The sequence below is a fragment of the Rutilus rutilus genome (genome assembly GCF_951802725.1).
Source record: "Rutilus rutilus genome assembly, chromosome: 1".
Lineage (NCBI taxonomy): Eukaryota > Metazoa > Chordata > Actinopteri > Cypriniformes > Leuciscidae > Rutilus > Rutilus rutilus.
Window position 1 is genome coordinate 17,157,116 of NC_140209.1, and position 21,935 is coordinate 17,179,050.

The window sequence follows — 21,935 nt, forward strand, 5'->3', positions numbered from 1 at the left end:
TACATTTTAAAAATAGCCTCGTTACTCCTATTTAATTTCGGCTTGTTTTCATTCCGGCTTGTCGTCGTTAAAAAAAAAAAATTGGCCAATTACACAAACGGTTTAGATCCCCGCCTCCTGAATACACATCGCTAAATTGATTGGCGTTGTGGTGTCTTTCTAACTTGTGCGAGGCTGTAGTCACATTTGGTTGTGCGCAGCGCCAAAACTACTCCGAAGGAAACCTAGATGCGAGGGCGAGATCGAGGCAAATCGCGTCAGGTAAGCGAGGGAGAAATCGTGGCAAATCGCATCAAATATTGATCGAGAGAGAGAGAGAGAGAGAGAGAGAGAGAGAGAATTAATTGCATTTTTTTCCTTACATTACTTTTACTTTTATACTTTAAGTAGTTTTGAAACAAGTACTTTTATACTTTAACTTGAGTAAAAAGCTTGAGTTGATACTTCAACTTCAACAGAAGTCTTTTTAAACCCTAGTATCTATACTTCTACCTGAGTAATGAATGTGAATACTTTTGACACCTCTGATAAAAACACATACGAGAGGTCAGTCAATGCTTTTATTTTGCAGGAAGGAAGGACTCGAAGCACCCAGAGGAAATAGAGATGCCTGCAATATTACAATAAAATACTGATGAGTTTTGAGCAAATCTGCAACAATATTTAAAATAGCAAAAATTTACAAAGGATTGTTTATCATTTTATTTTCTTCTCAGAAAACAAAGAAAAAACTCTAATCATCCTGAAGAAAGAGTGACACCAAGTTTAGATTAAAATGTGTTTTTTTGTTGTTGTTTTTTTTTTACAAATAAAAGGCCAGATTTATTTTCATTTACATCCCAGTCAACACGTTGATCTCACAGTGATCTCTCCATATGATCACAATGTGAGTGTAACCTCACAGCGCACTCACTGTGTGCTCATATTATGGCCACAATGTGAGGTCACCCCACCTAAAAATGTTATTGGACATTGTTACGGGCGGACGGACACCACCCCTAACATAAATGGAGAGACGCACACAGATCAGCTCGTGTCCAACATAAGGGGTATGTTTATTTAGTAGGTTGTTCAGAAACAGAGGCAGTAATACTGAGGCGGAACGCTTTTGTTTCCCGGGGTGGACTCCTAACGTTTCAACGACAGCACGGCAGTGCATAGACTCCTGGCTCAGGCTCTGTGTGCGCCTCCAGGTGTGCTTCCGGAAAGCTTTTGTAGCTTCAGTATACGGCTGCGCTCAGGTGTGGCTCATCTGTAATTAAGAGCAGGGGAAACTCAAACACATAATTAGAACACAGCGGAGCTGAGGGACGTAACACCCCCACCCCGAAATGGTGACCTGTCGCCATACTCTAAACATAGGAAATACTTATTTTTACTCTAGCCTTCTGTGTTCAGCTTTCAGGTATCGGTATAGGCCTATGGAAACAAAATAGAATTACAGGAATGTAGTACTTTGGTGTGTAAGGTCAACTCATAGGCAATACACACTTATGTGTAAAAAAGAAAAAAAACATCGCTAGAGACTTATATTAGATTAGCAGGCTCAATAAACTAAAGTAAATCTCAGAGTAAATAACGAGTATATACGAGTATATATAAAAAAAATTAACAAGAAAATGATTACTATTAAGCATCCACCCTAGACAACGCATCTGCGACAATATTGTCTACTCCTCGGATATGTACAATTTGGAGGTTAAACGGTTGAAGCAACAAACTCCAGCGCATTAACCTGCGGTTAGAATTGTACATGCGACTGAGGAACTTGAGTGGATCATGGTCAGTATAGACCTTAACTGGATGTATGGTAGAACCCAAGTACACTTCGAAGTGTTGAATAGCCAACACTAGAGCCAAAGTCTCTTGCTCGATAGTGGAGTACCTTCGCTGGGCAGAATTAAACTTCCTTGAGAAGAAACTCACGGGATGATTTACATGGTCTGCACCTGACTGCAACAGTACGGCACCGGCGCCTACGTTGCTAGCGTCCACAGCAAGCTGAAACGGTCTGTTAAAATCTGGCGCAGCGAGCACGGGAGTTGTCAGTAAGAGAGCCTTGACGTTTTCGAATGCTCGGTTACAGGACTCCGTCCATTCAAACTTAGTTTTGGGGCTCAATAGGTTAGTGAGGGGACAAACCACAGTCGAAAAGTTCTTACAAAAACTGCGATAGTAGCCTACCATTCCTAAAAATCGGCGTAACGCACGCCGGTCACAGGGCACAGGAAACTCCTGAATAGCGGCTACTTTAGCCATTACTGGCAAAACATGTCCTCTACCAACTATCCGCCCCAAGTAAGTGACCGTGGCTTTTCCGAATTCACATTTTGCTAGATTTATCGTGAGCTTCGCACTGGACAGTCTACGGAAAAGCTCTTGAAGTTGTGTCATGTGTTCGGACCAGTGTGTACTATATAGGACTATGTCGTCCAAATACGCCTCGCAATTTGCCATTCCAGCTAAAACAATATTTAGGGTAGAGTGGGGGAAAACGCCCCCCTGGGGTAAAACGCCCCCCACCTGTTTTTCCCAAAATAACCACTAAAAGTAGTCAATATAGGTTTTTACTGTTGCTATGCACTACGTTGATAACGGGGATATACAAATCTCTATGGAGAAGCTGACACCAGCGACACATTTGAAGAGAAGAGGATTACATGGTAAATGCTATAATTTTCAGATATTAGTAAATAAGTGTTTAAGAGAATATTGTTCTGCAGGATATCGCAGTGATGTATGATAGATGAATAGTGAAGTCTGTAGTTTGAGATCATATATTATTTATAAGGAATATAATTATATTTTAAAAATTAAACATTTTTTTTAAAAACTCATAGCTTGTGGGGTAAAACGCCCCCTACGCTGAGGGGTAAAACGCCCCCCCCCCGGGGGCATAGTTTCTCTATCATAATTACTATAATAAAATATTTCTGTCTATCAAATCCTTTGTTTTACACTTAATGCAGTATAACTAGGTGGTAAAATCAAAATATTTGAACAAAACATGAAAAAATTACCTCAAGTGAGCATTAACTAGCTAGCTTGCTAGCAAAGTTAGCTTACTGATGGAAGGTAGTTAAATTTGGCTATTTTGGACATTGCTGAAATAAATATTAATATATATACATGTTGATACATTACTTGCCTTTTACCTTTAGAGATTAAAAACTATTGTCTGTTAATTTTGCTGTTTATCTATGAAGCAAACTGGTTTGTAAGAAAGGGGGCATTTTACCCCACCTTGATGGGCGTTTTACCCCACCGCTGGGGCAAAACGCCCCCTTTGTACAAAAATATTTTCAGTGAAAATACTAATTAATTATGAAGGCTGAGCAATTTTAATATTTGGTGAATAACTCCTGCCATAGTCACTCAAAACCGGGATGGCAATTCTAGTCACATTTATGTTTTGTTTCACTGTAATGTCACATTTTCCTTAAGGGGGGCGTTTTCCCCCACTCTACCCTACTAAACGCTGGAATGTGGCAGGTGCATTCCGCATTCCGAAAGCCATAACCTTATAATTCATAAACGCATCGGGGGTCACAAAGGCTGATATCTGTTTTGCTCTTGGTGTAAGGGGCACCTGCCAGTAACCTTTTAAGAGGTCGATTTTAGTGACAAATGTAGCCGAGCCAACACGGTCCACACAGTCATCCATCCGCGGTAGTGGATAGCAGTCTGGCACAGTGATGGCATTAACACGCCTGTAGTCCGTGCAAAACCTGTAAGTGCCATCAGGTTTTCCAACTAAAAGGCACGGGGAACTCCACGGACTAGAGCTAGGTTCAGCAATATTATTCTGTATCATGTACTCAACTTCCCGTTTCAGGATAGCTCGCTTTTCTGGGTTTACTCTATATGGGTGCTGTTTAATCGGGCCCTTATCACCCACGTCTATGTCATGTTCCAGAACGGTGGTCACAGTTGGAACATCTCCGAATAATTCAGGAAAATCATCTATCACAGACGATATGTCAGTTGCTTGAGAGGGTGTTAAATGTGGCAAATGATTTACAATACCGGACAGCATAGCGGAGTTTTTAAGTCGACCTTCAATCACGCACCGCGACGGAGGAGTCACCTCATCATCATCATCGTCTACCAGTGAAGACGGCAACACGGGGACCTCGACAGGACCGGGTACGTTAAGGTCACACAAGCTATTTTTAACCTCTTCACGTGTATAATATGGTTTAAGCATATTTACATGACAGACGCGAGAATGTCTTCGTCTGTCTGGGGTCACAATTACATAATTCAGATCCGATATTTTTTTTTCAACAGTATATGGTCCACTAAATCGAGCTTGAAACACAGAACCGGGCACGGGTAAGAGAACCAACACTTGGTCTCCAGGTTTAAACGAACGGGCTCTGGCTTTGCGATCATACCATGTTTTCATGCTAGATTGGGTCTTCTCTAAATTCTCTCTAGCGAGTTCACGCGCTCTGTGTAGTCGAGTGTGAACGTCACTTATAAATTGTACTGCGCTACGAGAGGTAGGCTTGCTCATCCATTGATCTTTAATGACGCTCAAAGGCGTGCGAACATCATGAGCAAACACTAGTTCTGCAGGGCTGAAACCAATTGACTCTTGCACGACTTCTCTAGATGCCATAAGCATCCAAGGAATCGCCTCTTCCCAGTCTGCACCCACCTCCAAACAATATGCACGCAGCATAGATTTTAGCGTCTGATGGTAACGTTCGAGAGCGCCTTGGCTCTCCGGATGGAACGCGCTAGAAATGCGGTGCTTAATTTGGAGCGACTTTAGGACTTGAGAGAAAACACGCGAAGTGAAATTGGTTCCTTGATCCGTTTGAACGATTTTCGGTAGCCCCACAAAAGCAAAGAATTTTAATAGAGCCCTGGACACAATTCTAGCTGTGATTTTTCTCAGAGGCACCGCCTCTGGGAAACGAGTAGCAGTACACATGATTGTTAGTAGATACTGATATCCACTTTTCGACCGTGGAAGAGGACCGACACAGTCAATGATTATTTTCTCAAAAGGCTCACCTACGGCAGGTATGGGGTACAACGGTGCAGGTGGAATTATCTGGTTTGGTTTACCACTAACCTGACAGATATGGCACGTCTTACAATACTGCCGCACATCACGCTTCAGCCCCGGCCAGAAAAAGTGACGAAGAACGCGGTTGAATGTTTTAGTCACACCTAAGTGACCAGAAACATAATCATGCGCGACACTCAGAATTGCACGTCTATTTTCAGTCGGCATAACGATTTGTTCAATGTCATTCCATTCATTACTTTTGTGAGGCGTCCACCTCCGCATAAGTAAGCCATCTCTGACAAAGAAAACAGAACTCTCGCTGGCACGGTCTGAAACAGATTGAATTGTATTATAACATGAAACAAGAGTAGGGTCTTTTTGTTGAGCACTAATGAGTTTCTCTAAAGATAACGAAATATCTGGTTCTATGGTTTTTCCTCTGTTCCTCACATGTACAGGACTACTGCGGCACGGAGCGGAAGTGGGTTCAAGGAGCCTCTCACACTCCGCAGGGTGAGCAACGAAACTGTCACTTAGGTCATTGCCAAGGAGAAACGTGACACCGGGGATTGGAAAAGAGTCTTGAACACCAACAACCACATCACCACACACCAAATCTGAATCAAGACGCACGCAATGTAACGGCACATCAAGAAAACCCATCTCGATTCCTCGAACAAGGACACTACTACCAGTTGCAGTCTTTTCAGACAACGGCAACAAGCCGCGAAGGAGTAAAGACTGTGCAGCTCCCGTATCACGCAAGATGCGCACAGCGACAGCCTCCTCACCAGGCACAGATACGGTCCCATTCGTCAGAAAGGGCTCGTACATGGACTGGGGTTTCTCTGATTTTAACGCTGCACGAAGGACAGGCGACATTTTTTTCGAAGAACTAACGAGACCCATTGGTTTCGTGGACTGTTTTTTTTTTAATATTAAACAGTCTGCCACAACATGCCCGGGCTTTTTACAATAAAAACAGTGTCTGTCTTCTTGCTTTACTGCATTCTTTTTCGTGTCTACATCAGTGGTCGTAGAGGGGTTAACTCTCAAGCGAAAACGTTCCCTGGCAATGTTATGCGTTAAGACATATTCGTCAGCAAGTATAGCAGCTTCAGAAATAGACTCGGCCTTCTGCTCAGCTAAATAGGTTGCCACAGCGGTTGGCAGGCAGTTCTTAAATTCTTCTAAAATAATTAGTTCACGCAATTTCTCCTGACTATCAACACGCTGTGATGAGCACCAACGATCAAACAGGGCTGCTTTATCTCGACCAAATTCAACAAAAGTTTGACGCTCAGTTTTTTTTAAGTTTCTAAACTTCTGTCGGTATGCTTCAGGGATCAGCTGATAGCACCTCAACACTGACGCTTTCACAACATCATAGTCACCGCTCTGCTCCACTGTTAGCGATGAGTAAACCTCCTGCGCCCGTCCCACTAAAACGCATTGCAGGAGGAATGCCCATGCAGTTCTCGGCCAATTTAAATTAGTCGCGACACGCTCAAAGTGGGGAAAATATTTTTCCACATCTCTTTCCACAAAAGGGGGCACAAGTCGGATGTGGCGAGTGACATCAAATGAATTAGGGTCAGAAGGAGCGACACCTTCCCTCTGAGCCGCGATTTCTAACTTTCTCAACGCGAGTCGGTTTTCAAGTTCATGCTCACGTGCCTGTGCTTGCATGCGCTCACGGTCGAACTCAATTTCCTTCTCTCTGATACCTAACTCTCTTAACCGAATCTGCAGCTGTAACGCTTCTGTAGACACGGAGGATTGTTTCTCTACAGGCAGAATGCCCTTACTAACCAAAGCAGCTTGTAAAACGGTCTTGATTGTATCTTTGGTGCGCTTTTCAGCAGAAGTGAGCTCAACCTCGTAAGTTGCAGCCAAATTCAGTAACTGCTCTTTCGAAAATTTCAAAAATAACTCGATAGAGGGTTCTTTAACGAATACTTCCTCTGTTGCCATTTTAACGCGTAATTTTTAAAGCGCTTGTTAACGTTTAATTTTAAAGGTAAAGACAGTTAAAGCGCGCACAAAATTAAAATTACAAAAACTACAAATAAACACTCACCAAAGCAGTTTAACTGCGACAAAGCTACGAGGTAGCGAATATCTAAAGTGGTCAAACGAAAAGCACAATATAGGCTACAAACGACCACGAATTTTAATGTCCACCCACAAATTAATCAATACGCTAGTACAATCAGAATTCCAGCGCTCACTAAATAGGCGATATGCCACAAATTATCACAAGCTATACAACTAAACTAAAAGGTATTCTGATAGGCAAAAATGTTGTCCCACTTCTCTAACTAACTATACACAAAAACCAAAACAAAATCCTAAATACCTACGCAATCTTCAGTGGCTTACTCAGCTCGAGGCATCTCCTACGTGCCCCCTCCTGAGATATCCACCAAAATAAAATAAACGTCAACTAAACAAAGGCACAGACAATCATAATTGCTCACCAGAACACTCACCAAAATGTTGTAGCCTTCAAAAGTTCCGCAATTCACACTAAAGTCCGACTTAATCAAAATTATTAATCTCGGACGAGCCTCCAATATGTTACGGGCGGACGGACACCACCCCTAACATAAATGGAGAGACGCACACAGATCAGCTCGTGTCCAACATAAGGGGTATGTTTATTTAGTAGGTTGTTCAGAAACAGAGGCAGTAATACTGAGGCGGAACGCTTTTGTTTCCCGGGGTGGACTCCTAACGTTTCAACGACAGCACGGCAGTGCATAGACTCCTGGCTCAGGCTCTGTGTGCGCCTCCAGGTGTGCTTCCGGAAAGCTTTTGTAGCTTCAGTATACGGCTGCGCTCAGGTGTGGCTCATCTGTAATTAAGAGCAGGGGAAACTCAAACACATAATTAGAACACAGCGGAGCTGAGGGACGTAACAGACATGAACTTCATCGTTTAGATGTCAAATTTTGGTTGAAAATGAGAATTGGGTTGATGTGTTAGGCCGGCTACACACTGGCTGCGTGGCGTGTCCGTTTTTATTTCATCTCCCATGTTAACAGATTAGATTTTGTACACCGCCTGCGTGACACACACGTCTCAGGTGCGGAAGAAAACACGTGCATGCTAGAAATATGAACCGACGCCTATTTTTCACGCGACACGCAAGCATGTTGGAAGCGTTTCCAGGCAAAATAGAATAGGGAAGGATGTTTATATGTCATTTTGATATGAATACATTTTAATAAATGATATTTTGATGTTTGGAAGTCTCTAGGTTTTGACATAAATGCAGATATAAATGTAATTTAAAAAATAAATAATAATAATTACTGATTTTCAAATATTGCACCTGTCAATACAGAACAAAATATTCTGTTGCCTATTTTGCCGTCAAAACTGCCGACGTTGTCTTTGCTGTATCGTCACCTAGCAGCAGCAGCGCCACGTCAGACACGTTTCTGGTGTGCAAAGACATAGAAAACGCCACGCTCACGCAACAGAAACGCCACGCTGTGTAGCCAGTGTGTAGCCGGCCTAAACATTTGATGTCAGGCTCCAACTTCATTAAACAACTCCACAAACAGCATTACCAGCTTCACTTATTACTAACCAGACTGACTTTATTTCTGTCATATGTGTGGAAAAGTTCTTATTGAGATTAATAGAGGTTTAGATGTTGATGATTTGTTAATAATAATAGTTTGGTTTGATGTCATCATTATGGTGATCAGTGTTTGCTTTAGTTGGTCAGTTTTTCTCTGGCTGCTGGAACTGTGTGTTATGGCAAGAACAGTAAGATAAAAATGTGATCAGATGATGTCATCTACTTGATGATGATGATACCGATATAATCATCATCTTGTGCTCTGATCAGCTGATCTCTTCTAGACTGTCATGTGTGTTATTAATTTCATATAATTGATTATATTAATTCTACAGTATGACAACCAAAAGTATTTTAATAAAATAAACTGTATAATTGCTAATCAAGGTCTTCATGATTACTTCAACATCAAACTACAGCAGCAGCTTCTACACAAGGTTCATGATCACATGATCACTGTCACACATCATCAGTCTCTCACTTCAGTGGTTTGCACTGGCTCTCACAGACTGCTTTATCATCACACATACCATCTACAAAAAAAAAAAAAAAAAAAAAACTATTTAAATAGATTTATCAGTCTATGACATTTTGATACATGTCTTGTACAGTTTGTTGTCAGAATCAGAATCAGAAAGAGCTTTATTGCCAGGTATGTTTGCACATACGAGGAATTTGTTTTGGTGACAGAAGCTTCCACAGTTCAAACATACTAACAGTGACAGGACACAGATAATACAAATAAAATAAAATAGATTTAGTCAAATACACAATATACAAAATACAAATGCAAGGACATGTAAATAAGACGTATGGTGTGTTAAATAAATGAATGTTTAAATGGTGTTTAAGTATTGCCCATGTTTATTGCCAAGTGGAGGCATTAACTGTTCATGAGGTGGATTGCCGGAGGGAAGAAACTGTTCCTATGCCTGGCCGTTCTGGTGCTCAGAGCTTTGTAGACAGTTCAAAGAGGAAGAGGCCTGTGTGTGAGGGGTCCAGGGTGATTCTGCCAGCTCTTTACTCACTCTGGATGAGGACAGTTCTTGGAGAGTGGGGAAGGGTCACAGGCGTAACTATCGGTAAGCAGGGTAAGCGGTTGCTTACGGGCCTGGACCAATCAGGGGCCCGCCCGCGTTTCTGGAAGATATTGATTGACAGCCGGGTCCCCCTATCGCATTTTACTACTTTTAGTCTGATCGCATTTTAAATTTTTGCGAATTGATTTGAATAAATAATGACAACAACATATTTGACTGATCATTAAATAAATGTTTGAAACGAACAATGAAGAATTTGGTGTAATTTGTTTCGAATTGGGACTGGGGAATCCCCGGGTGAACATGCGCATTGCGTGCAAAACAGTAAAAAACGTTGAACTTGAGGCAGATATGGAGTCGTCAAATTTTAAACACAAAAGTGGCTTTAAGTTTCAAAAGCGCAAACGAAAAGAGGAATTTGATAAATTAATTAATAAATTAACAAAAATAGCAATAGGAAAATAGAAAGCTTCTTTAAAAAGATGACACAGGGGGAGATCGAGATTGAGGTGGAGCAAGAGAGTGAAGCGAGTAAATAGGGCTGGGCGATTTAAATCGCGATATTGTTATGCGCATCTCGTCAGTAAAGCCGGTTCCTTGATTTAGTAGTAAATCACCATCACCTGCTTTCAGATGGAGCGGCATTTAGGGCTGAGAAGATAATTAAGTGATTAATTTAGTGATGATTGAGCATTATTGAAGACACCTGATGTTAACAAGCAGAATCACTGAAGGAGAAAATCACAAATTGTAAGTTACCATTAAGGTGATGGGTGTTTGCTTTAGTTGGGCTCTAGACCATTATATGTTTACTTTAATATTTACTGTTGTTTGTCTGCTGTTATTGATTTATAACAGTTAAATGAACAAAGTAAAATATTATCTTATAGTGTTGGTTATGTTTTGACATAAGCATACTGTGATCTGAAAAGTGAAACATATTAAGATAGTTTGGTTTAACTTGTTAGCAGCAGTTTTCTGATTCTTCAGCCTATGATTATCAGGACTTTACTTATAATTCAAAATATTTAATAAACATTGCTCTAATCAAAAAGACGTTCAGACATCAATAATCAGCCTGTGAATCTCAACAATGGTGATAATAATAAAGCATGTTGCAGTGGCTGCCACCAATCACAACTCATTAATGGCTCCCATCATGCATTGCGGTATGAATAAATTATGATCTGAATTGTCTATGTAATTTACTTTTCCTCATTGAATATTCTGCTCCTCACCATTGTTGAGATGCATAGACTGAATCTTGACATCTGTGTGTGCCTAAAAGAATGATTTTTTTTTTAAACAAGTTTTAAGAAATCCTTTATATCAAAAATTCTGGCCATTTATTCAGATTCACAGTTATGCTGTAACCAACAACATAAATCGAAGTCAGAAAGAAGAATCTTAATGAGCTCAGTGATCAAGTTCAAATGATGATTGTCATAATATATACAACACCATCAAACCAACAAAGATCTTTTTTTTTTTTCTTTGTTCAACTGGCAGTTTTAACTCAGATACTACCGCCAAACAAAATCTAAAGAACTCATGAAAGGGTCAGAGCCCAACTAAAGCAACTACCCATCACAATAATGGTAACTTACAATTTGCGCTTTTCTCCTTCAGCGATTCTACTTGTTAACATCAGGTGTCTTCAATAATGCTCAATCATCACTAAATTAATCACTTAGTTATCTCATTAACGTAAACACTCTTGAGTGTGGACTCATACACTCCCAGGGGTGTTAATTTAACACTGGAGGTTCTCTTACGAGAGTCCTCTCGTACTGCGTTTTTGTAAAAACGCTACGGGAAAAGTCTCTTTTCACGAAATACTGAAGCAAAAAATTATCCTTAATTTTCATAAATGTAAAACGCGTTGCGGCAGTGCTTAGCTATGGCGAGACGGCTTGCTCGCTCATTGGCTGCTCTGCAGCAACTGCATAAGCCTATCGAGCGAGGCCTGAGGTGACGTCAGGCCAATGAGGACGCTTCGCGCCCTCCTAGCCATTTCCCGCCGAGACGGGTGTGGCTAACCTCTATATAAGGAGCTCGAGAAGGCTGATTCACTTGATTTTTCATCTCTTCAGCGAAGCTCTCACATCGCTGGATCACGAGGAAGCAAGCGTCGTTTGAGGCAAGCACTTCAGCGGGACGAGCCACTCGAAGCTGCTGGCAACGCCGCCTTCTACAGCCGTACCTGCTGCGCTTTCCGGCGCTATATCCTTTCCATTACTACTGTTCTTGTGTGTGTGTGTGTGTGTTCGCCCCGCGACACTCACCCCCTAAAAGAGCTGCGTCTTTTTAAAGATGCCTTCGTGTGGCTCGTGCCGAGCCCCACTCTCCCAGGGAGACCGCCACGTCATCTGTGTTTCCTGTTTGGGAGAGGACCATGCAGCGCTCGCGCTCGCTGACGGCGGCTGCCCTCACTGCGAGCTTTTGCCGATGGTGACTCTGCGGACTCGCCTGGCATCCTTCTCAGAGTCTGCATGCCCCGCCGCGCTGCCGCGCCGCAAGAAGCGCCGCTCGCAGCGGGTCCCGGAACCCGCTCCAACCCGACCAAGCTCGCCGGTTCGCCCGCCTGCTTCACCGGCTTCTCCTGTACTTCTTCCTGATGCTCAGCGCCCGCAGTCTGCCGCCGCTTCATCAGAGGAAGTCGTTTCCGAGGCCGCGTCGGGGGAGAAGGATTCCTGCTCTCTGTTAGCTTCAGGCAGCGAGGACTGGGCGAGCTCTGAGGACCTCGCGCCTCCTGCCCGCAAGCCCACTACGAGAGCCAACATCGAGAAGGAGCTCATGCGAGTACTCGCGCTGGCCGCGGCGAGCCTCGGCCTCGAGTGGTCTGCACCGGAACTCCCCTCTCGTACCCGGCTAGATGGTAGCTTCCTCCCTGGTGAGCGCACTTCTCCGGAATCTAAGCCCGCCCCCTTTCTTCCTGAGCTTCATGAAGAAGTGGCGAAGGCTTGGAATGCGCCCTACTCTGCGCGTACGCGCTCGTCTGTGTCGCCTGCATTTTCCTCCTTGGATAATGCAAAAGACCGAGGCTACCTTTCACTTCCGCCGGTGGAACAGGCGATAGCAACCCACCTTTGCCCGCCCTCTGCTGGACGGCGGACTAAACCGGTGTTGCCTTCCAAAGCCTGCCGCATGACGTCGACGCTGCTCGCGCGAATTTTCTCCGCCGCTGGGCAGGCTGCGTCAGCGCTACACACCATGGCTACGCTGCAGATATTCCAGGGTGATCTCCTCCGTAAGTTGGATGAGATAGGACCTGAAGCTATCTGCATCGCGGATTTGAGGAGCGCTTCGGACCTAACACTCCGCGCTACCAAGTCTGCTGCACAAGCCATGGGAAGATGTATGGCTTCCGCCACTGTTGCTGAGAGACACCTATGGCTTACGCTCACGGAGATGGCTGATTCCGAGCGCAACGCGTTCCTCGACGCCCCGCTGTCTTCCGCTGGCCTTTTCGGTTCTTCTCTCTCCGAGTTCGTGGAGAGATTTACCGAAGCCCAGAAAGCGTCTCAAGCCTTCAAGCACTTCCTCCCGAAGCGCTCCGGTTCTGCAGCGAGTCGTGAGAAACAGACTCCGCGGAGTTCTCAGCCTCAGCCCCCGCCTTCGGCCACATCTTCACAGCAGCGACAGCAGCACAGCTCTAGGTCCCGCTCTCGCTCTACCAGCCGACGCCCCGCTCAGCGCGGGCCGCGGCCGAGGATTGTGGTAAAGCCGGAAGCCCCGAAGAAGTCCTAGTACTCCTAGGAAAGCGCAGGTGTGTGAGTCCCGCTGCGGCCGGTCTCTCACCCAAGCGCGCCGCTGTTTCAGTCCCAAGACTTGCGACTGCTCCAGCGTTTTTTGCAAGACGCAAGCCCGCACAGTTGCCCGCTTGCCTGCACACAAAAGCCGTTTTCACGGCTACCCAGATATATCCCGAAAAGAGTGTATTTTCTGGTGTCCCGGCCACGGCCGATGGTGCTATAAATGTAGTGTCGATGCCCACTCCTCAGTGCCCATCCCTACACATAAGCACAGCCCTACACTTAGGGCTCGCGCACATAAAATCGACTCAGATCGATTGCGCTTCAAATGTAGTGAAAGTGCCCACTTCCCAGTGCCCACATACACTATGTCTCACAGACCACAGGCTCTCTGTAAAAACGAGACCTGTGTGCGCTCGCTCTGCTCAGGCAGACAGCGCGTCCAAAGCAGTGAATGTGCCCGCGTCCCGCCCACATTTACCCGCAGACATGAGTCCCGCGAAACTCGCTCAGCCCTCCCTCACTCAGTTAAGCACTGTAGTAAGGTCGAGGACGAGCGCTCTGCCCGCTGTAATAAGCGCGCCCCCCGCCTCGAATGCCACAGGCATAACGCCTATGTTATCGCACCCCGAAGCACCTCTGTCACACGAACAGAGCGTGCTTCGCATCCAGCCCTTAGCCAGCCATGCAGTAGCATGGGCAGCGCTCCCAGGGGTTTCGGACTGGGTGCTAGGCATTATAAAGAGAGGCTTCTCGCTACAGTTTTGTCGACGCCCCCCCCGCTTCACAGCGCGCGTCGAAACTTCGGTGAATTTAGAAGTAGCATACCTACTTCGCGCCGAAATATCAAAACTGATAAGCAAAGGGGCGATAGAGCATGTACCCCTAGCTCAAAGCAAAGGGGGGCTATACAGCAGATACTTTCTAGTCCCCAAAAAGGACGGTGGTATCAGACCCATACTGGATCTAAGACGGCTGAACAAAGCATTAGTGAAACGCAGTTTCAAAATGCTCACGACCAGGAAAATCCTCGCGCATGTTCGCCGAGGAGACTGGTTCATGTCGATAGATCTGAAGGACGCGTATTTTCAAATACAAATAGCGTCACATCACAGGCAATACTTGAGATTCGCCTTCGAGGGTCAGACATACCAGTATACAGTCCTGCCGTTCGGCTTGTCCCTGGCACCTCGTACATTTACGAAGTGCATGGACGCAGCGCTCGCTCCTCTCAGACTCAGAGGCATGCGAGTGCTGAACTATTTGGACGACTGGCTGATCCTAGCTCAATCACGATCACAGCTCGTGGAGCACAGAACCATTTTACTCGATCACCTCGAGAATCTTGGTATCACAGTCAATTGGACGAAGAGTTCACTGAACCCCAGTCAAACGATTTCGTTTCTGGGTACCATTCTGGACTCACAGTCTATGACAGCGCGGCTGTCGCCACAGCGCGTGCTGCACATTCAGCGCGCAGCGAGATCTTTCCGCTGCGGCGCGACTACCCCGCTCAGGACGTTTCAGAGGATGGGTGTCCGGCCGGTTACGTCTCAAGGTCAATCAGAGCTGTGTGGCAGCCCTAATACCTTGGTTGGCGGGCGACTGGTACCGATCAGGTGTAAGCCTGGGGACTTCCTCGGGAGTGAGGATGGTGTCGACAGACGCATCCACCTCGGGATGGGGAGCGCTGCTCGAGGGCAGACCGTTCTTCGGCCTGTGGTCGAAACGAGAAAAGCTCCAACACATCAACTGCCTGGAGATGCTGGCAGTGCACAATGCGCTGACGCGTTTTTGTCCCCAAATCAAGGACCAACACGTCGTAGTCCGTTCGGACAACACGGCCGTGGTGTCCTATATAAATCGCCAGGGCGGTCTGAGATCCACAGCCCTATACAGGCTGGCGAAAAGCCTCCTAATATGGGCTCAGCACAATTTGCGCTCGCTGAGAGCAGTGCATGTGCCTGGGCTCCAGAATGTGGGCCCAGACAGGCTGTCCAGGAACAACATTCCCCTGGGCGAATGGTCTCTACACCCGCAAACAGTCCTGCTGTTGTGGGAAAGATTCGGCAGAGCGGAAGTGGACCTATTCGCGTCCCGCGAAAACGCTCATTGCCCCGTGTTCTTTTCCAGAAACGACAGCGCGCTGTCCCACGTGTGGCCGCGCTGCCCGCTTTATGCCTTTCCCCCCGTCTCCCTCCTGCCACAGGTGTTAGAGCGGGTCAAGGAAACGAAATGCTCAGTGCTGCTTGTAGCACCGCTCTGGAAGAACCAAGCATGGTTCCCAGTCCTGATGCAGCTAGCAGACATCGCTCCATGGCCAGTGCCATTGAGGAGAGATCTCCTCTCGCAGGCCAGGGGCTCAATTTGGCACCCACACCCGGAGCTGTGGTCCCTTCACGTGTGGGCGCTCAACGGTTATCCGTTGACCTCGCAGAGGGAGTGATAAATACCATCACTCAGGCCAGGGCGCCGTCGACTCGGCGGCTTTATGCCTCGAAGTGGTCGGTTTTCTCCGGCTGGTGTACAGCTCGGAGCCTATCACCTCTCGATTGTGAGGTGACGGAGGTTCTCTCCTTCCTACAGGAGCTGTTGGATAAGGGCAGATCCCCTTCCACGCTCAAAGTTTATGTGGCGGCTATTACAGCGTTTTCTGGAACAACGCTGGGGCAGTCTCTAGGAAGGAACGATTTAGTCATCCGCTTCCTCAGGGGAGCTAGGAGGCTAAATCCTCCCAGGCCTCCTTCAGTCCCTATGTGGGACCTTTCTACGGTTTTGGCGGCCATGAAAGGTGCCCCTTTCGAGCCTATCCAATCTATTAGCCTCAAACATTTGTCTTTCAAAACAGTGTTCTTGATGGCTCTCGCTTCGGTGAAGCGCATAGGCGACCTGCACGCGCTCTCTGTGAGCCCAGCGTGCTTGGAGTTTGGACCTAACGACTCTAAAGTCATACTCAAACCTAAGCATGGCTATGTGCCAAAGTCCCTCAACACACCATTTCGGGCTCAGGTTATCTCCCTGTCTGCCCTGCCGGGATCAAGTGAGGAAGGGGACTCAAGTTTTCTTTGCCCCATTCGGGCTCTAAGAGCTTACGTGTCCCGCTCGGCTGTCTTCAGACAGACTGAGCAGCTCTTTGTCTCGTTCAGTGGACGTTCCAAGGGAATGGCTGTGTCGAAACAGAGCTTATCCAGATGGATAGTTGACGCCATAGCGCTGGCTTATACTGCCAAGGGCCTCCAGTGCCCGTTGGGAGTTAGAGCGCACTCCACGAGGGGCGTTGCCTCCTCGTGGGCTTGGTCCAGCGGGATTTCCTTACAGGATATATGTACGGCGGCGGGCTGGGCCTCGCCGTCTACATTTATCAGGTTTTACAACCTAGAGGTTCCCGCCTTACAGGCTAAGCTACTATCGGTATAGCCGATTCAGCTGTCTAACTAGAACACTGAAATCGCATGCGCAACGCGCTGCCGACTGTCTTATGGGCAGAACTGTGTAAGACCCACATTTCCCACATTTAGTTCAGGTTCCCCCACCCTGTCTATGTGATGTCATATTCGCGTCTGCTGACGCAACCATATAAGGACAGAGGAATCCCCTCTTGTCTCTAGACTCTCTCTGTGAGGTCATGTTTTACGTCTGCGGACGTTACAATATAGGGAATTAAGGTTCCCCTCCCTTAATCCCAGGCTCTTTGAGTCTATCTGGTGATTATGCACTGTACACCTGGTTAGCTTCCAGTGATCGGTGTCTTTATCCCAGCACGCACGGCGTTTTACAAGGGGTTCCCGTAGCGTTTTTACAAAAACGCAGTACGAGAGGACTCTCGTAAGAGAACGTACTCGGTTACTAACGTAACCTCGGTTCTCTCTAGAAGAGGGAACGAGTACTGCGTTCTCTGCCGTGCGTACGGTTCACTCTGGTTCGCTTCGGCGATGAAAATCAAGTGAATCAGCCTTCTCGAGCTCCTTATATAGAGGTTAGCCACACCCGTCTCGGCGGGAAATGGCTAGGAGGGCGCGAAGCGTCCTCATTGGCCTGACGTCACCTCAGGCCTCGCTCGATAGGCTTATGCAGTTGCTGCAGAGCAGCCAATGAGCGAGCAAGCCATCTCGCCATAGCTAAGCACTGCCGCAACGCGTTTTACATTTATGAAAATTAAGGATAATTTTTTGCTTCAGTATTTCGTGAAAAGAGACTTTTCCCGTAGCGTTTTTACAAAAACGCAGTACTCGTTCCCTCTTCTAGAGAGAACCGAGGTTACGTTAGTAACCGAGTACGTTTTGCTGTATACAAAGAGCCGTAGTTAACTGACAAGCTGAGCCATATCGCATTAAAAATCGCTGGCGATACGTCCGCGATATTGATGTGATTTGGCTCAGCTTGTCAGTTAACTACGGCTCTTTGTAGTAAATGCCGCTCCATCTGAAAGCAGGTGATGGTGATTTACTACTAATCAAGGAACCGGCTTTACTGACGAGATGCGCATAACAATATCGCGATTTAAATCGCCCAGCCCTACGAGTAAAGCACATAGACAGAAGGGTAAAGCACCTGAAGCGACCGTTGGTAGGATATGATATCTTAAGAATATGATCGACAACTTCGCACAGAGGAAAGCCTGGAAAATGCAGCTATAATGTAAGCGAGCATCTTTTTTTATGTATTTGGACCTAGGCCTATGTGTATATAGCAGTAACAGTAACAGTAACAATGTGTTATTATGGTGCGCCGTCACCAGCAGTTTTTTTTTTTTTTTTTTTTTTGTGCGCGTAGCGTCATCACGTGTTGTAGTAGGGGGGCCCGCCTTGATAATCCTGCTTAAGGGCCCGGTGTTGGCTCGTTACGCCACTGGGAAGGGTGTACCAGTGATTCTCTCAGCAGACTATCCGCTGTAGTCTTCTGAGATCTGATAGCTGAGCTGAACCAGACAGTTCTAGAAGTGCAGAGGATTCAGTGACTGCAGAGTATGTATCAGCAGCTCCAGTGATAGGTTGAACTTCTTCAGCTGGTGAAGGAAGTATATGTGGAACTCCTACTTCAGGTCCTGAGAGATGATGGTGCCCAGGAACCTGAATGACTCCACTGCTTCCACAGTGCTGTTCATGATGGTGAGAGTGGGGAGTGCAGGGGGTTTCTAATAAAGTCCACGATCATCTCCACTGTTTTGAGTGTGTTCAACCTCCTTCAACAACCTGTAAGCAGACTCATCACCGTCCTGGATTTGGCCGATAAGTGTGGTGTCGTCTGCCAACTTCAGTCATTGGTGTACAGGGAGAAGAGCAGTGGGGAGAGAACGCACCCCTGGGGGGCGCCAGAGCTGATTATGCAGGTGTGGATGAGAATTTTCCCAGCCTCACTAACTGTTGCCTGTCTGTCAGGAAGTTGGAGATCCACTGACAGATGGAGGCGGGCACAGGGAGCTGGGTTAGTTTGGACAGGAGGATGATTGGAAGGCCGAGTTGAAATCCACAAACAGGATCCTCACATAAGAACCAGGTTTGTCCAGATGTTGTAGGATATGATGCAGTCAGGTGGTGCCAGAGACAGTCCAATGGTAGGACTGTATACTCGTATGCAACCCATTCGAAATGCAAACCTCAAGAACGGTCTGTGAAGGGGGGCAATCTGGATATAAAAGTATGCATCTTTCAGATCCACTGAGAAAAAACAAGCCCCTGGGCATACTAGCGCAAGGATTCGTTTCAAAGTTAGCATCTTGAACAGCCATTTCGTGAGGGCGTAGTTCAGATGTCTGAGGTCTGGGATGGCCCTGATGCCGCCATCCTTCTTGGGAACGAGGAAGTAACAGCCATAGAAGTCTGACAGCATTTTCGCCAGTAAGCTCAGTACTTCAGTGCGGAGGACGTGAGCCACGTGCTTCATGCCTGAAGCATTGACTATGTCCGCGATGCGGGGTGGTCTGTGAGCAAATTGGAGCGAGTAACCTCATGTCATCATGTCCAGAACCCATTTTAACACACCGGGGATAGCTTTCTAAGCCTCGGCCCGGGTGGCTAAGGGCTGAATTAGTTCAGACGGCAGCTCGCCACGCTGGGTCGGGGACTGGTGATCATAGAAGTAGCGGTTTGGCCAGGCTGAGGCGCGGCTTACGGCTTTGCTTCGGGGCCTGGGTCAGTGCTGAGCTGCAGAATTCGAGCATAGTGAGGCGAGACTTGTGCTTTGCCATGAGTGTTCATCCTTGATGAATGCGGCTTGCGTGGGCACAGGCCTGGCAAGTGACACGCACATTGGCGTGGGGCTGTAAAACAACCACTGGCTAAAGATGCTCTTTAGAGAGTGATATGCTCAATAATTGTCCCTGATAGCCACAGGGGAGAGACATCTTTTTCAGCTGCAGACCCTTAAGCACTGTGCTTGCAGATACGCAGGACATAGGCTGGCATGGGCTCAGTTAGCCCCTAGTGGTCCGCAAATGCACACTCCCAGCAAGAGGGCTAGTCTTTGATGAATGTGGCTTGCGTGAGCGCAACCCTAGCAAGTGACACACTCAGAGGCACACCGCTTTAAGAATAAACGGCGGCGAAAGACGTTCTAATGAGTCTCAACTGATAATCACAGTGGAGAACATCACACTTAGCACTGTGCTCAGCTGAGCGTAGTCAGCGTTGTGCTCGCTCTCACTGTTTTTGGAGTTTTCCTGCTACAGAGATAGTGAGACGCGTGGGAAATAGACCGGCGTGAGCTCACTTAGTCCCGTTTATTCAGCCCTGTTTCGGTGCTGAAGAATGAGGGGAAGAGTTGCCGAATCATTTCATAATTGATGAACCTTACACATTTATTGAAGCAAATCACCACTGAACTGAATTGATCTGAATAATGACTCTATTGTCTTTACAGGAGTCAGGAGAATCGGTTTGCATTATTATTTTTCTGTTTATCCCAGTGAAGCTGCTCTGAATCAGTCTGTACTGTATAAAGTACTATATATAATGAAAGAAAAAATGATTTTTTTATCAGAACAACTTTAAGAAATCCTTATAATTTTATTGAAAATGCTGGATCTTATGCTGTAGAATCACAGGGCGGCTGTAATCAATAAGGTAAATCAAACTCAGAGATTAGACTATAAATTAGTTCAGTCATTCAGGTCAAATGATGATTATGTCGAAACATAACCAACACCACCTGATCATATTTTCTCTTGTCTGGTTGTTACAACCCAGTTATGCTTAAAAGAAGAAGTCTTTCCTTTGAGTTTTCCGGGTACAGACGACACCGTTGTCAAAACGACCCCCATTCACACGGATCCGCAAAAACGACTAAAAACCCTGTATTCTGCTGCCAAGCCACTAGATGGCGATGAAACACTATAGACTGAACACGTAATACGCATGTGCATGACCTCATCGTCTTCAGAGATTTACGTTTTGATTGTTAATGAGGAGACCGGTTTCAAAAACTTGCACTTTGAAACCCGTTTTCAAACATTTGCGTTATCAGGCCCCAAAACACCATTGTCGTGTAAATGAACGTAAAAAGTTGTGACACCCTTATTTTAACACTTTTGAGTGTGGTATAAAATAAATTCCCAGGAGAGTTAATTTAACACTGGAGTTTTTGCTGTGTATATATAGATGAAGTGTGATCTTGACACATCTGTCAGTGCAACACTTCTGGAGGTTGAGAATTTGTGGTTTCACACGCACAAACTTAGTAGCCTAATAAAAGCTTCATGGTACACACACATATAGCAACACAATGTGTAAGTGATGTAATGAAAAAAAAAAATAGACATAAAAATTACTCTGAGGACACTGTATTGGGTCACTTAAAAATAACTGTATTTCATTATGTTGAAATTGTTTTCTCTGACAATAATCAGTAGCTACAATAGCTGGGTTTCCATCCAAACATAAAGTTTATAAATTTTGCATTTCCATCACTCGTTTCTGATGCGATACTTCAAATATGCATAAAAACAGGGTGATGGACACAGAGCTAATGAGAGGAAAAAGCACTTTGTTCAGTGTCAAACATAATATTTCTTTTATGGACTTGGTTGGTTTCTGGACGCCACTGTACAGTTCAGCTCACTTTCTGATCCAGAGCTTTTCAAAGTCAACAGTTTTACACCAGAGATCTTTCTGATCGCTTCTTCAGCTGTGTCATAGAGTCAGGACTAAACACTCAGATGAAGAGATCAGAGGAAGTTACCAACCAGAGGAGGAGCTGATGATGTTTAAAGGAAGAGCTGTAACTATATATAATGAAGAGAAAGACTGACAGAAACACAAAATGGCTGATAAGTGTGATCTGTGTCTGCTGGGACTGATCATTCTCTCTTCACTTCTCACAGGTAAAGAAATCTGTATTTTCTCTAAAGACATTTAGTGGAATTAGTCTGGAAAGAGTTCATTTGAAAATGCTCAGTTTATTCTTGCGCACATTCACGTTGTGATCTCAGAGTTGTGTATTGATACACACAGATCATACTGTATTATTCCTGACACTGGACATTGTGTCACTCAAACATCTGATGATGAAGAATTATCTTCATATTAAGA

General features: G+C 45.7%; 2 protein-coding genes across 3 annotated transcripts in view; one reads left to right on the forward strand and one right to left on the reverse strand.

The window, feature by feature from the left end:
- LOC311291374 (uncharacterized protein) overlaps window positions 1–21,935 on the reverse strand; it is a 668,579-nt gene that overhangs the window by 358,503 nt on the left and 288,141 nt on the right. The window lies entirely within an intron of this gene.
- The window catches only part of LOC311291416 (uncharacterized protein), a 57,828-nt gene continuing 57,537 nt past the window's right edge, over window positions 21,645–21,935 (forward strand). For both annotated transcript variants that reach the window (XM_084410452.1, XM_084410453.1), the window contains exon 1: window positions 21,645–21,727. In XM_084410452.1, coding sequence (XP_084266578.1) covers window positions 21,667–21,727 — 61 coding nt within the window. In that variant the 5' untranslated portion in view covers window positions 21,645–21,666. The remainder of the gene's footprint in view (window positions 21,728–21,935) is intronic.